Source organism: Neoarius graeffei, chromosome 27 (genome assembly GCF_027579695.1).
Source record: "Neoarius graeffei isolate fNeoGra1 chromosome 27, fNeoGra1.pri, whole genome shotgun sequence".
In the NCBI taxonomy this organism is placed as follows: Eukaryota; Metazoa; Chordata; class Actinopteri; order Siluriformes; family Ariidae; genus Neoarius; species Neoarius graeffei.
The window spans coordinates 34,779,885-34,794,974 of record NC_083595.1 but is presented as its reverse complement, the minus strand read 5'-3'; the positions used below and the strand labels follow the sequence as shown (position 1 = coordinate 34,794,974).

Below are 15,090 nucleotides of genomic sequence, written 5' to 3'. Positions count from 1 at the left end.
GCGCGCGATGGGGGAAAATTGCCTGGCTGTTAAGGCCAATTTATGCTGCCAACCCAGTCCTCGCAGACAGTGTCTGCGTAGCCCCCCCACCTTCGCAGACGCTCTGCGCGCACCTCCCAAAAATTGTGACCACCGCAGAAGCCTCGCAGACAAGAGGGCTCTGATTGGTCCGCTGTACACGCACTTCCGCTTCCCTACTTTCCCGGTTTGGTTTGTTTTCACGACCGGCATTTTTAAAAACACGAGCGAAGATGGAGCAGCACGAAGAGCGGTTGATTGAGGAAGTACGTACATCTATACGACTCCAGTTCTAGTCATTATATATAAAAAAAAAGTTCTAGTCATTATAAGTAACCGGAGGATAAACACTTCACTAACCACACCCACCAACTACTCCTAGCGACTTCGCGCCCCCTTGCGTTGTGCCGGTGAATAACATCGCGCACGCCTATTATCCCCGCTCAACAATAAATTACAACTGTCTGCGAAAAGCTATCTGCGAAAGCCTTGTCGCTATTGGTGGGAAATGGCGATTCATTTCCGCCAGTTCGTTCATGTCGGTCAGTTCAGCAAAGAAATTCGTTCGTTCACTCGTTCATTTTGATGACGTCACACCAAAGCGGCACAACATTGGCTGTCGTCCGAAGTTTAGTTCATCTTGAGTGAACGAGAGGCGGCAGAGGTGCCATCCACAATAGATTTTCATACATTACAATGTGCTTGAGAAAAAGATGGAAGAAAAACATTATCCTAGCATTATCTGAAAAAGACTACATAAACAAAGCTCTGAAAGTTAATTAAATGTAGATGAGAATAAAGCTGTTTTTATATTTATTATATTTATTTTAGTAGAGCCATGGTCTGCCGGCTATGCAGTTGTTCTCTCAAACCCATTAAGCAAAAAAAAAAATTGCTTATTTAACAGCAACACTCATTTCAGAGAATAAACAACTTTACAAGTCATCGTATTCAGCGAACAGCAGGCAGGCTGGCTGCTGGCTCGTTCGCGAACTGCTGAGCGCTGCTCTGCACAGATCAAAATGCAAGTTGGACGCCCTTCTGCTACTGAACAGATCCTGCTGATTCGCCAACGACCGAGATTCAGCGAGCGCCCTGCTGCCAGCGACCAGAGACTGCTGATTCGCGAACGACCGAGAACGAGAGGCAGCGCGAACTAGTTCTAGTCGTTCACTTCGAAGACTCATTCAAAAAGAACGGTTCGTTCGTGAACGACACACCACTACTTGTCGCACGAGCATGCAGAGGCCTTTAGGCTATGCACTTGACCATCAAGATTGCTGAAACATCGGCTCAGATCGAAAGTTAGTGGCGGCATGAAGACTATATGTAGACTATATGTCAGAAAACTCTGTCACAACTTTTTCAATTGTTTCATTTTTATTATTATTGACGGCGTTGTCCTCTCGAGTAGCCTATAACATTCATTCAGCAGGTAAAAACCAGATCCTAATTCATTAGCCCAATTTCTCTCCAAACAATGCAATGTATGCAACCTGAATTTCTAATGTAAAATAGGCATACATGGCATGAAATGTGTATCATTTATGGCTTTATTTTCCAAATACAGTCAACCTTATGGCCCTGTCACACTATAGCGTTTTGTTCGACGTTTGGTTGCGTTTTTAAAAATTTGAGAAACGCCGGGGAACGTCGACGTTCTTCAAATTAAGTTTCTAGGTCAACGATTTTGTAACGTTCTTATAACGCTTGGGTAACGCTCAGCCAACGTTCCCTCAGTGTCAGGCGACGTTTGTGGTCGAAAATAGCAGCAAAACCTAGCGTTCTCATAGCGTCCACAGCGCTTTGATAGCGTTATCATAGCGTTTGGGTAGCGTCTGCCTTGCGTCCAGGTAACGTTCTCGACGTTTGTCCAGTGTCTACCTGACGTTCTCGACGTTTCCACAGCGTCTGCCTAGCGTTCCTGTAGCGTTCGAGTAACACGTGGAGCGTTTGTGTGACGTTCCTGTTACGTTTCGCCAACCTGCGGCTGGAGGCGCAGTATAAAAGGGGGGGCTTTTGGCCAGAGTGCATCACTTCCATTTCAACCACCATTTCAACCAGGTTGTTGTGATGCATGAGAGCAGCAACAGCATACTGGTGTTTCTCTTGGTCTGTCATTGTTCTGAAGTCTTCACTCTGTGAAAGTTCCAACAGGACTGTCGGTGGCCTCTGCAAGCCCCTTTAAATATATTTCTGGCAAGTGCCTGCCAAATGCTCCTGAACGCTACCAGTAGGTTACAGGCGCGTTACAAGGATGCTACATGGACGTTACACAGACGCTGGAAAAATTCAGAACGCTGACAGACGTTAGAAAGATGTTGAAAGAGCGTTACATGAGCGTTAAGAACGCTCGGCGAACGCTGACGAACGCTGAAAAACGTTGGCGACACGCTGGACAGACGTTCGATGGACGTTACACAGGCGTTAGGCAAGCGTTACCCAAGCGCTAGGCACGCGCTGGACACTCGACCCTGATGGGCCGGCGTCCGCCTAGCGTCCAGGGAACGTCCTGACTTTCGAGTAACGTTCGAGTAACGCCCGCAAACTTTCGTGTAACGTTCCTCTAACGTGTAAGTAGCGTTTTGATAGAACGTCCTGAATTTTTGTGCACACCCAAAACTATTTTTCACCCTCAACGTTCGCCGACGTCCCTCGACGTTCCCCAACGTTTGCCGACGCTCGTCTAACTTTCTTGTAACTTTTTTCTAACGTTCTCGACGTTCCTCTGCGTTTCGCAACACGTTACTCGAACGCTGGTGAGAACGTCGTAGTGTGACAGGGCACTTAGTGTGTGTGAGAAAATTCCCCCTCTCTAATTTTCCCCTCCGCTTCTTTTTAAATTAAAGCTACACTCGATTGGTCAATGTTGTATCTGCGGAGTTCTCGCATGGGAGAGTGTGACGAGATGAGGCACCGAAGGGGAAAAAAAACCCTTACTGGTCTCCGTGCAGCAGCGCACGGCATGAGGGAGCGAGAGACAGTGCAGCACCTACGGCTCCTAACAAGCAGCCTGCGATCGCTGCTCCCGTTGTCATTTCAGAGAGCCGGTTCTCCGACACATCACTACATTTGTTTTGTGAAAGACTACTGATCGTCTTTGAGCGAGGGTGTTACGAACTGAATCAAACTTTTTAGGTGTACAATATTGGAAAAAGTGAAATGTGGTTGGTCGCTGTGAGTGCACAGTGAATTATTAACTAGGCTACTGAGCTATTGCATTTGAAAAGGGTAGCCTGCATGTTGCATTCTCCGCTATTGAAGGCGTATGCCGTTATAGATGCAAAGTTGTGACTTTTTTGGCCTGACGTGACTTGCTCACTTCCCAAAAATATTTTAAGCTTAATGGCTTCCTGGAATTTTAAGAAAAAAAAAAACCATCACAGTTCATGAGTTACCTGTCGTTCCCTGAGCTCTGCATGCAGGTCTGGGTGGTTGTCTTTTAAGTGTTTAGCAAGGGTGGAGGTGTTGCCGCTAGGGTTGCCACCTGTGTCTGACAAAAATCCTGGACATTTCAGCCATCCAACCGACCTTTTTGCTTGTAAGCAACGGCGCCCTTCGCACATCTAACCCAAGACAAAAATCGCCCTTCTATGCTGAAATTGTATTGCTCTAATTAGTAAAAATGACGCTTTTGCTAGTTATTTGTTTAGTTAATTGCTTTACATAATATAGCAGGTCTTCATTATTTTGGTTTATTTCCAACAGTTTTTGGTTGTGGACACCTGGGGGCAGTAGTGGGCACAGGTAAAAGGGGAATACATACTGTAATTAAGTTCTGTTTGTTTGCTTATGTGGAATAAAAATAAATAATCTAATTTTTCATTGTATCTAAGAATACCTGAATGTAACAATGTAAGGTGTAGTGTCAAACAGCTTACCTGGTTGCTTAGAGTGTGGTGTGTGCTTTGCTTGTGCTTGCCTGTGCCTCTGCTGCTCTTGGCTAAACAAATACATAGGAGGACATGTAACTGATATAACTGGGCACATACAGGAGTATGTACTACACTACACTTTCATTTAATTCACCAAAACCTTACCTAATCTTCCATTTATATTTGGTGTTTTTCTTTGCTGCTGCTATGAGTCCTGGCTGATTTTCAATGAATGTCTTGAACTCAGTACAGGACAACTGAAAGTTTAGCCTGACTTGAAGCTCAGTCTTCACCATTGCAACAGAGAGTTCCAGGCTAGCACCAACTCTCTGCTGGGCCAGAGGAAAGAACCGCTTACGTCAGCGGGGGGGGGGCGGAGTTGTTAAGACCAACAACAATAAAAAGACCGCGAAAGATCGCCATTTTTAGGCAATGAGAAGCAGCAGCTGTACAAACGCGAAGTCATCCATTATTATTATTGTTGTTGTTGCTGCTGCTGCTTCTTCCGTGTTGTTTTTGCTTTGATATTCGCGCCAAGGTTTATGCAAACGTAGCGCCGTAACTGACATATACAGTGACGTAATGACGTATTCAGCGACGTAATGACGTGGCTCCGCTTAGCACGGCGAGCTTGGGAAAGCAAACTGGTTCTCAGCTGGCTCGCAAGTTGAAATACACATTTTGCCCATTATGTACAAAAAACCGGGACATTCAGTGTCCCGGATTTTTTTTTTTTCCGGGACAGACCATGAAAATCCGGGACAATCAGGAAAAACCGGGACAGGTGGCAACACTAGTTGCCGCCCTTCGCCAGACATGTTTTTAAACACCGTTTGCAAACGGGTGCATCTGAGTTTATTGGTTGGCCTTCCGCATCTGGGGTAAAGCCAAAATACTTCCATATTGCACTTCGCGCTCCTGGTTTGTCAACTAGGGGATTGACAGGTGCAGCAGCCATTCTCCTCTCCTGCTCCACTCAGCTGTAGCCTAGTTACAACACGACGTCACATGGTGAGTTTGCCGCGCCTTTTCAAGTACCGATACTTTACAAATGCAGTATAGTACCGTTTTAAATGCCTCAGTACCGCGATACTATACTGGTACCGGTATACCGTGCAAGCCTACTTCATACTGAGTACTCCACCATTACTGCTCTGCTCAGGCAATTACTAAAACCCAGGATGGAACGGGACGTCACCGGTTTTAGCAGCAACCATGGGGAGGTCACTGCCCGAGCGATATGCCATGTCCTGTTCCGTCCCAGGTTTTACCAACAACCCTCGGCTCATGCTCCAGGAGAACTGGTGCAACTGAACTCACTTAAAAAAAAAAAAATAAATACTTTTCTTGTTTTCTTTTTCTTTAATAGTTGGTACTGCACCCTCTTTCAATACGAGCTTATAGCCAACGCTCCTCAACAGATCAGAGGTTTCGTACAAGTCCTCAGTAAAATGTGCAGAGCAGAAGAGAGACTACTTTGTAGGCGTCCAATGTGCCTGTGAACTTCTCGCAAAACGCATCCAAATCTTTGCAGTTTGAACATTCTTGGGCCATGAATGCAACGTAAATCCATCTTCTGTCATGTTGCTGCACCCGCCAGCAACACATCTACGTGGCATGGCGATAAATTAGCTCAAAATGGAGGATTGGAGTTGCAGTCAGCTCTGTGTTTTAGTATAGCGGGAATGGCAATGGGACCGATAGACTTCCTGCTGTGACGTTACGGACGTCAAGGTCATTCACTCAGACCGCTACCTATATGAATCACTTTAATCGTAAAAATTACTATATTAGATTTATTGTTAACACTTAAAACTATTCCTGTGCCATTCTTGAGGTTTCAAGGCATTTATAAAATGAAAGTGAGGCCATGGCTCTGCATATATACTTTAAAAAATAGTAGTCTCAGGTACAAATTAGTGCAGTTTTATAAGGAAATGAGCTGTAGGTTTTACTGAGCATCTTACGGAACCAGCCACAGTTCTTCTGGACACTTTGGCTGTCACACTTGCTTCTTAATTTTGCACCAAAACCCAGTAGCCTTCATTATGTTTCCTTTTTTAATCTCTTATCTCATATGCGGCTCAGATACAACCATTTTTTTCTGTAACATTTAATTTTGCACTTGAAAACGAACGTTTGGAACTCTAAAGTATTTTTGTACTGACTCGATAATGTAGAAGTTCATTCCATTATCCGTAACCGCTTATCCTGTGCAGAGTTGTGGGCAAGCTGGAGCCTATCCCAGCTGACTATGGGCAAGAGGCGGGGTACACCCTGGACAAGTCGCCAGATCATCACAGGGCTGACACATAGACACAGACAACCATTCACATTCACACCTACGGTCAATTTAGAGTCACCAGTTAACCTAACCTGCATGTCTTTGGACTGTAGGGGAAACCGGAGCACCCGGAAGAAACCCACGCAGACACAGGGAGAACATGCAAACTCCACACAGAAAGGCCCCCATTAGCCACTGGGCTCAAACCCAGAACCTTCTTGCTGTGAGGCAGCAGTGCTGACTACTATGCCGCCTAATGTAGAAGTCATAAAATAGAAATCTATAACAAAGTTTGGATGAAAAAAATAGGGTGCCTAAGACTTTTACACAGTACTGTGTGTACTAAAATGCATATAAAAACTTTCCAAGGGTTCTGGAATTGTATTGATGCTGCTTTATCACTCATTGTGGTCTTCGTCAGGCATTGCTGACTAAAATCTGGTGGGGAGCCATGACAACAGATACAGCCATCTCTAAACTGGTCCTGTCTTTCTTCTTTCCTCCTCTAATGTGGACCAATCTGATTAAATTCAGGTGGGAACCTGTAAGAAAAAGTGATATTCCATATGGTAGTGCACAGATAATCACAATCGAATCAAACCATTGTCATTTTGCATTCAGCATTCATCAGCACTGAATGTGTATGTTTTTCAGTGATGAGGAGTTAGAGAATCGCGTTGGAGGAGAGCAGTTTGCAGAACTGGACAGTTTGGACACAGAGAAAGCCCTGCTGCTGACTGATGAAGACCCAGCGTTAGTCCCTTTCATTCACTGAACTTTAGAAATTCATGGGATTTTTAAAGAGATTTTCAAATTATCTTAATACGTTTATATAGAATCAGTTTCTTTTCTGTCTTCTATGTGTTTTTTTTTTTTTAAGTGACGTGGAAGCAGCTGGTAATCCTGCAGATCAGAGCTGTGGTGCAGCCTGGAGCCAGTTCGTCCTGCGACGTTGGAAGCGCTTCTGGAGCGCCCCTGTCACTGTGTTTCTGGGCAATGTCATCATGTACTTCGCTTTCTTAGTGCTCTTCACCTACGTGCTGCTGCTGGACTTCCAGCCTCCACCTCCAAACGGCCCTTCTCCGGCTGAGTACATTCTCTACTTCTGGGTCTTTACACTAGTTCTGGAGGAGCTCAGACAGGTGTGAATATGAAATGGGATTCAGACACCTTTTAGAGCTTGTCTTTCATATTTCTAACTATAATTACAGTTGCACACACCAGACCCAGGATACGAACACACGAGCTTTTTAAATTGAGCTTGTGCCTTTGCAACGGTCGACACATTAACATAAATCTATTTTTCAAAAGTAACTAACCTTGCAGCTTTGATAATCAAACATTTCAGCTGTTAATCAAATTACCTGGTCGAAAATGTTCTTCAAAGTACAACCCCGATTCCAAAAAAGTTGGGACAAAGTACAAATTGTAAATAAAAATGGAATGCAATGATGTGGAAGTTTCAAAATTCCATATTTTATTCAGAATAGAACATAGATGACATATCAAATGTTTAAACTGAGAAAATGCATCATTTAAAGAGAAAAATTAGGTGATTTTAAATTTCATGACAACAGCACATCTAAAAAAAGTTGGGACAAGGTCATGTTTACCACTGTGAGACATCCCCTTTTCTCTTTACAACAGTCTGTAAACGTCTGGGGACTGAGGAGACAAGTTGCTCAAGTTTAGGGAGAGGAATGTTAACCCATTCTTGTCTAATGTAGGATTCTAGTTGCTCAACTGTCTTAGGTCTTTTTTGTCCTATCTTCCGTTTTATGATGCGCCAAATGTTTTCTATGGGTGAAAGATCTGGACTGCAGCCTAGCCAGTTCAGTACCCGGACCCTTCTTCTACGCAGCCATGATGCTGTAATTGATGCAGTATGTGGTTTGGCATTGTCATGTTGGAAAATGCAAGGTCTTCCCTGAAAGAGACGTCGTCTGGATGGGAGCATATGTTGCTCTAGAACCTGGATATACCTTTCAGCATTGATGGTGTCTTTCCAGATGTGTAAGCTGCCCATGCCACACGCACTAATGCAACCCCATACCATCAGAGATGCAGGCTTCTGAACTGAGCGCTGATAACTTGGGTCGTCCTTCTCCTCTTTAGTCCGAATGACACGGCATCCCTGATTTCCATAAAGAACTTCACATTTTGATTCGTCTGACCACAGAACAGTTTTCCACTTTGCCACAGTCCATTTTAAATGAGCCTTGGCCCAGAGAAGACGTCTGCGCTTCTGGATCATGTTTAGATACGGCTTCTTCTTTGAACTATAGAGTTTTAGCTGGCAACGGCGGATGGCACGGTGAATTGTGTTCACAGATAATGTTCTCTGGAAATATTCCTGAGCCCATTTTGTGATTTCCAATACAGAAGCATGCCTGTATGTGATGCAGTGCCATCTAAGGGCCCGAAGATCACGGGCACCCAGTATGGTTTTCCGGCTTTGACCCTTACGCACAGAGATTCTTCCAGATTCTCTGAATCTTTTGATGATATTATGCACTGTAGATGATATGTTCAAACTCTTTGCAATTTTACACTGTCGAACTCCTTTCTGATATTGCTCCACTATTTGTCGGCGCAGAATTGGGGGGATTGGTGATCCTCTTCCCATCTTTACTTCTGAGAGCCGCTGCCACTCCAAGATGCTCTTTTTATACCCAGTCATGTTAATGACCTATTGCCAATTGACTTAATGAGTTGCAATTTGGTCCTCCAGCTGTTCCTTTTTTGTACCTTTAACTTTTCCAGCCTCTTATTGCCCCTGTCCCAACTTTGAGATGTGTTGCTGTCATGAAATTTGAAAATGTCTCACTTTCGACATTTGATACGTTGTCTATGTTCTATTGTGAATACAATATCAGTTTTTGAGATTTGTAAATTATTGCATTCCGTTTTTATTTACAATTTGTACTTTGTCCCAACCTTTTTGGAATCGGGGTTGTATCATTGCGTGACCGCTCCAGAGGGAAGTAAGCAAAGGGCTTGATGAGAGGAAGGGAAGACGTCCACCACAGGTCGAGGTCTAGTTTCCCCACTGCTTGTTCCTTCCCATTCACAATAATGCAATGTATCAGGAAGTGTCTTTTAGCAAAGGACCCATTCACTCCATACCAGAGGGGAAGGTGTGGACTAACTGCCTTTACACTTCTCGCCCAAATATCCACTTTCACGAGACACTAATGGATGTGTGTGCGCAGCCCTGTGAATACACCTCCCAAAACCTTTCAGATTCCACATCTTGAATCAGGATTTGGTAGAACAGTGTCTGTGCACACTCAAAATCCTCCAAGGCCTGTCATATACCGTCTTGATTATTTCTGGACAGGGGGCAGTCCTTAATTCCTTGACCAATTGTACGCATATTTAATATAGTTATGTCAACAGAGTATAGATGATTGTAGATGCAATGAGCTGTTTTGTATAGATTGCTTCTTGTCATGATAGTTATTATTCTATCCACATTCACTGGATATGAGCAGTCATGCACTCTGATTGGCAACTCTACTACTAGGCTACCAGCTCATATACCATGAGTACAGAAAAACAAAATGGCGGAACGTTTTGCTGAACCAACTGAGGACGAAATACAAACTCTACTCAAAAACAACCCCCCCCAAAAAAAAACAAAAACAAAAAAGCAACAAAATATGGAATGAAAGTATTTGATTGTAAGAACGTATCTTTTTTACTTTTCAATAATAATTATTATTATTATAGCATTTTTCACAAATTGCTACTGCCATTTCGCCAGTTTGTTTACACTCTTCATCTTTAAGCATTAAAACTTGTTGAATTTTTTAGACTGGTTCAAAAGCTCAAAGAAAAATAACATTTGAATATTTTACTACACATGTATGCAATTTGTCACGTGTCCGCTAAGCGGAAATTATTTTGTCAGATGTTTTGCATCAGTTTTTATTTATCAAATTTGCAAAAAATAAAAATAAAAATGTTCTGTTTCTCAAAATCCAGTGAACAGTGAAACCTGGATATTAAGACCACCATTGAGACCAGGTCGAAGTGGTTTTAATATTGAGGTGGTCTTAATATTGAGTTGGCAAGATATACTGACAGTTGCTGAGCTGTTGCATAGCAACGTGCATGCATGATGTTCTTAATACTGTTGTATTACATGTAATAAATTTATGAACTAGTTTATTGTATTTCATTGATAAATGATTAAATCAACAAGCTAAATTTAAACAAAAGTATAGCATGTGTATGGTTTGTGTGTCTAGCAAGTACAAATGTACATGTAATACAACATGTAAAAAACAATGTAACTAAGTTTTCATTTAAACTTTTAATAAACTTGTAATAGAATTAATCATAATTAAAACCATACCATTTTTAAATGTAAACCATACAGCAAACTTACACAAACAAGAAATTGAAATCTCGTTCTGAATACTCTTTCATAATTAGGCCACACCAATTTAATTAGTTGGTTCTCGGAATCGCCGCTTGAAAAAAATGCAAAATGAAAAAAAAAAAAATTCGAAATCAAACTCCCACCAACAGAAAAGGTCACGTGACGCCGAAAACCAATCAAATCGCCCCTTTCACTTTAGATAAAGACTTGTGGAAGAAGCATGCCTGTGGGGGGGAATCCTACAAAGCCTGTGTTTGTGATTGTTAGGATATTCAGCGAACAGAAGCATAAAATCTTTGACATTCTGTGTTGAAATTCTGTTTACTGGTTTGCCTGTATTGTTTGGTCTATTTCCACCGCTAATTTTACCATCAGATCATTTTTTTAATTTTATTTTTATTTCGCCCGCTCACTTCATGTTTTTCCTGAAAAAAATCCGAGAACCAACTAATTAAATTGGTGTGGCCTGATGACACTTAGCAACTTGAACTTTTTCTATTTAAATTGATCTACTAAAGCTCACTTCACACCTCGTTGCATCGATTACCTGCGTTTTGCCAATTCCAAACTTTTCTGCTAGCTGACGCTGACTTTTACCCGCACTTTCGTTAATCAGATCAATTTTTTCTTTCAAAGACAACTCATTACGTTTTCTACTCATTGTTGTACAAGTCGATCTTAATTTTGCGGCATGACGTAAAAAATTTTACGGCATGACGTAAACCAGATGTCGTGAAAGCTCTTGTGCCCCGTGTTTTGACACGACGGGGGGCGCCCATATTTTCGAGGTTTAATTACATTGATTTTCGATGGGTGGGACCGAAATTAATGGTCGTAATACGCAATATTGAGGTGGTCGCATTATTGAAGGCCGCGACCAATGAAATATATAAGCAAGCAATCGGGACCGTGAAAAACTGTTCATAATTTTGAGGTGGTCGTAATTTTGAAGTGGTCGTAACATGAGGTTTCACTGTATGTGGATAGAATAAAACAGTTATTCCACTCAATCTCGTCATACATGGCTTACAGCCAACTCGGTGCTACGCGCCTCATTGGCTATCAACTCGTACAACTCGATTTCATGGAATAACTTAATTGTGTTACATTTGTTTCAATACCTGTTTTAATTTAAGAAATTTCTCAATATTTGCATTTTTAAAAGCTTAGCAACTGTAAGACAACTACTTGAGTATGAACATTAAAATTAAGTATAACTGTATACAGTGGTGCTTGAAAGTTTGTGAACCCTTTAGAATTTTCTATATTTCTGCATAAATATGAACTAAAACATCATTAGATTTTGACACGTCTTAAAAGTAGATAAAGAGAACCCAGTTAAACAAATTAGACAAAAATATTATACTTGGTCATTTATTTATTGAGGAAAATGATCCAATATTACATACCTGTGAGTGGCAAAAGTATGTGAACCTCTAGGATTAGCAGTTAATTTGAAGGTGAAATTAGAGTCGGGTGTTTTCAGTCAATGGGATGACAATCAGGTGAGAGTGGGCACCCTGTTTTATTTAAAGAACAGGGATCTATCAAAGTCTGATCTTCACAACACATTTGTGGAAGTGTATCATGGCACAAAAAAGGAGATTTCTGAGGACCTCAGAAAAAGCGTTGTTGATGCTCATCAGGCTGGAAAAGGTTACAAAACCATCTCTAAAGAGTTTGGACTCCACCAATCCACAGCCAGACAGATTGTGTACAAATGGAGGAAATTCAAGACCATTGTTACCCTCCCCAGGAGTGGTCGACCAACAAAGATCACTCCAAGAGCAAGGCGTGTAATAGTTGGCAAGGTCACAAAGGACCCCAGGGTAACTTCTAAGCAACTGAAGGCCTCTCTCACATTGGTTAATGTTCATGAGTCCACCATCAGGAGAACACTGAACAACAATGGTGTGCATGGCAGGGTTGCAAGGAGAAAGCCACTGCTCTCCAAAAATAACATTGCTGCTCGTCTGCAGTTTGCTAAAGATCACGTGGACAAGCCAGAAGGCTATTGGAAAAAATGTTTTATGGATGGATGAGACCAAAATAGAACTTTTTGGTTTAAATGAGAAGCGTTATGTTTGGAGAAAGGAAAACACTGCATTCCAGCATAAGAACCTTATCCCATCTGTGAAACATGGTGGTGATAGTATCATGGTTTGGGCCTGTTTTGCTGCATCTGGGCCAGGACGGCTTGCCATCATTGATGGAACAATGAATTCTGAATTATACCAGCAAATTCTAAAGAAAAATGTCAGGACATCTGTCCATGAACTGAATCTCAAGAGAAGGTGGGTCATGCAGCAAGACAACGACCCTAAGCACACAAGTCGTTCTACCAAAGAATGGTTAAAGAAGAATAAAGTTAATGTTTTGGAATGGCCAAGTCAAAGTCCTTAATCCAATCGAAATGTTGTGGAAGGACCTGAAGCGAGCAGTTCATGTGAGGAAACCCACCAACATCCCAGAGTTGAAGCTGTTCTGTATGGAGGAACGGGCTAAAATTCCTTCAAGCCGGTGTGCAGGACTGATCAACAATTACCGTAAATGTTTAGCTGCAGTTATTGCTGCACAAGGGGGTCACACCAGATACTGACAGCAAAGGTTCACATACTTTTGCCACTCACGGATATGTAATATTGGATCATTTTCCTCAATAAATAAATGACCAAGTATAATATTTTGTCTCATTTATTTAAGTGGGTTCTCTTTATCTACTTTTAGGACTTGTGTGAAAATCTGATGTTTTAGGTCATATTTATGCAGAAATATAGAAAATTCTAAAGGGTTCACAAACTTTCAAGCACCACTGTATGTATGCATTTGTGCACAGTCTGCAGTTTGCATCTTTGATACAGAAACAACTGCATTTGCATACTGGAACATGATTGGCTCAATGCTATGATACGATTCGATTTACATTTCATATGGTAGAGTTTCACTTTCATTTATCAAATGAGTCTAGCAAAAGTTTCAAGAATGACTTACAGATGTGTTGTAGACTCTCTCCACACACACACACACACACACACATAATATATGCTAGAACACAGTCCATGATCTCAGAACATTATCAAGCTAAAACCCTGATAGAGACCAGTTTAAATGAGAGTTGGTACAGCTATAGAAATAGAAAAGGCTTTTTGTTTTTTACTGTGTGTCAGTGTGTATGTACAGATTTACTGTTTGAGTGTTTAGTGTTTGAAGACAGCCAGTGACTCATTCTACCACCTTGAAAGGAAAGAAAATGTGGTACAGGTTTTAATCAGTGTCTTCAGGTACATGGCGGTTGGTCTGTTTTTGACTTTTTAGGCAAGCATCAGTGTGTTAAATCTGATATTGGCAGCTACAGGAAGTCAGTGGAGGAAGCATAGAAATGGGGTGATGTTTTCAATCTCCAAGTTCTTCCACAACTGAGGCTGCATTCTGGGTTTGCTGTTTTGTTGTGATTGTGATGTTGCTCATAGGAAGATGTGCCAGGGGCAAGTTGCAGTACTCCAATCTTGAGACGACAATAGACTGAACAAGCAACTGAGTGACCTCTGTGAGAAACATATATGACAAATTCAGGCTAGCAACATGAGCAGAAAATGATAGCTGGTTCTCCAGAGCTACACCAAGGTTTTGTACATTGTCAGATGCTGTGATCATACAGTTCTTCAGGCATGAGAAATGATAAGATCTTGATATGAGGATGCAAGTCCAGGGATAGCATCATTGCGATGTCCGCAAGACTTGCCTTTAGATATGCAAGCAAAAGCAGTCTGTGGGTGGAAAGAGGAGGAGGGTTTGCGTCATCCGCCTAGCAGTGGTATGAGAAGTCATGCAAGGATTTTACCTCTTTAGTATACAGGGAACATGAAAGAGGACCAAGCAGTGAGCCGTGTGGGATGCCATCTTAGTTATAACTGTCCCTTCGGCAAAGCATCGCCATGCTGGGACATTAACTCCGAGTGCTATGAGGATGGACAGCCTTGTGGTTGAGAATGTCAGTAGCTGCTGAGAGGTCAATAAGGATCATTGTGGATGATCATTTGGATGATCTAGCCACATGAAGCTTCTCAGTAATATTCACAAAGGCCATTTTGTAGTGACGGGATGTTAGGGAGCCATTTACGATGGAAGTGATAAAGGTGAGGTAGTGTTGAGAGGTGGAGTCTGGTGTTTTGTGATGGGACAGGACTGAATGGAAAAGTGGTGGGACTGCTGGACAAGAGAAGCTACAGATTTCTACTGCAGAAAGATGAGAATAATGAAGAGCAGGATAACAGGTAAGAGGGAATGATGAGCAGAGTTTGTTAATCTCTTCAAAAAAGATGGCAAAGTCTTCAGCAGTTAGGGAAGAAGGTGGAGGAAGTGGAAAAAAAGTGTTATGAAACCTGAGTGGGTCACATGCATTTAAATAAAACATGATATGAAAGTTTCCTTCTACAAGGGAAACATTTGCGTCATGTGTTAAACACCTTGAAGAGTCACTGAACTGAACTAAAAGAAATGTTATTTAATCTTAAAAATACATTTTA

General features: G+C 41.9%; 1 protein-coding gene across 1 annotated transcript in view; it reads left to right on the top strand.

Moving 5' to 3' along the window:
- trpm5 (transient receptor potential cation channel, subfamily M, member 5) overlaps positions 1-15,090 on the top strand; it is a 43,989-nt gene that overhangs the window by 20,603 nt on the left and 8,296 nt on the right. The window contains exons 15-17 of the mRNA XM_060911132.1: positions 6,599-6,711; positions 6,832-6,930; positions 7,058-7,319. Of these exons, the coding sequence (XP_060767115.1) occupies positions 6,599-6,711; positions 6,832-6,930; positions 7,058-7,319 (474 nt within the window). The remainder of the gene's footprint in view (positions 1-6,598; positions 6,712-6,831; positions 6,931-7,057; positions 7,320-15,090) is intronic.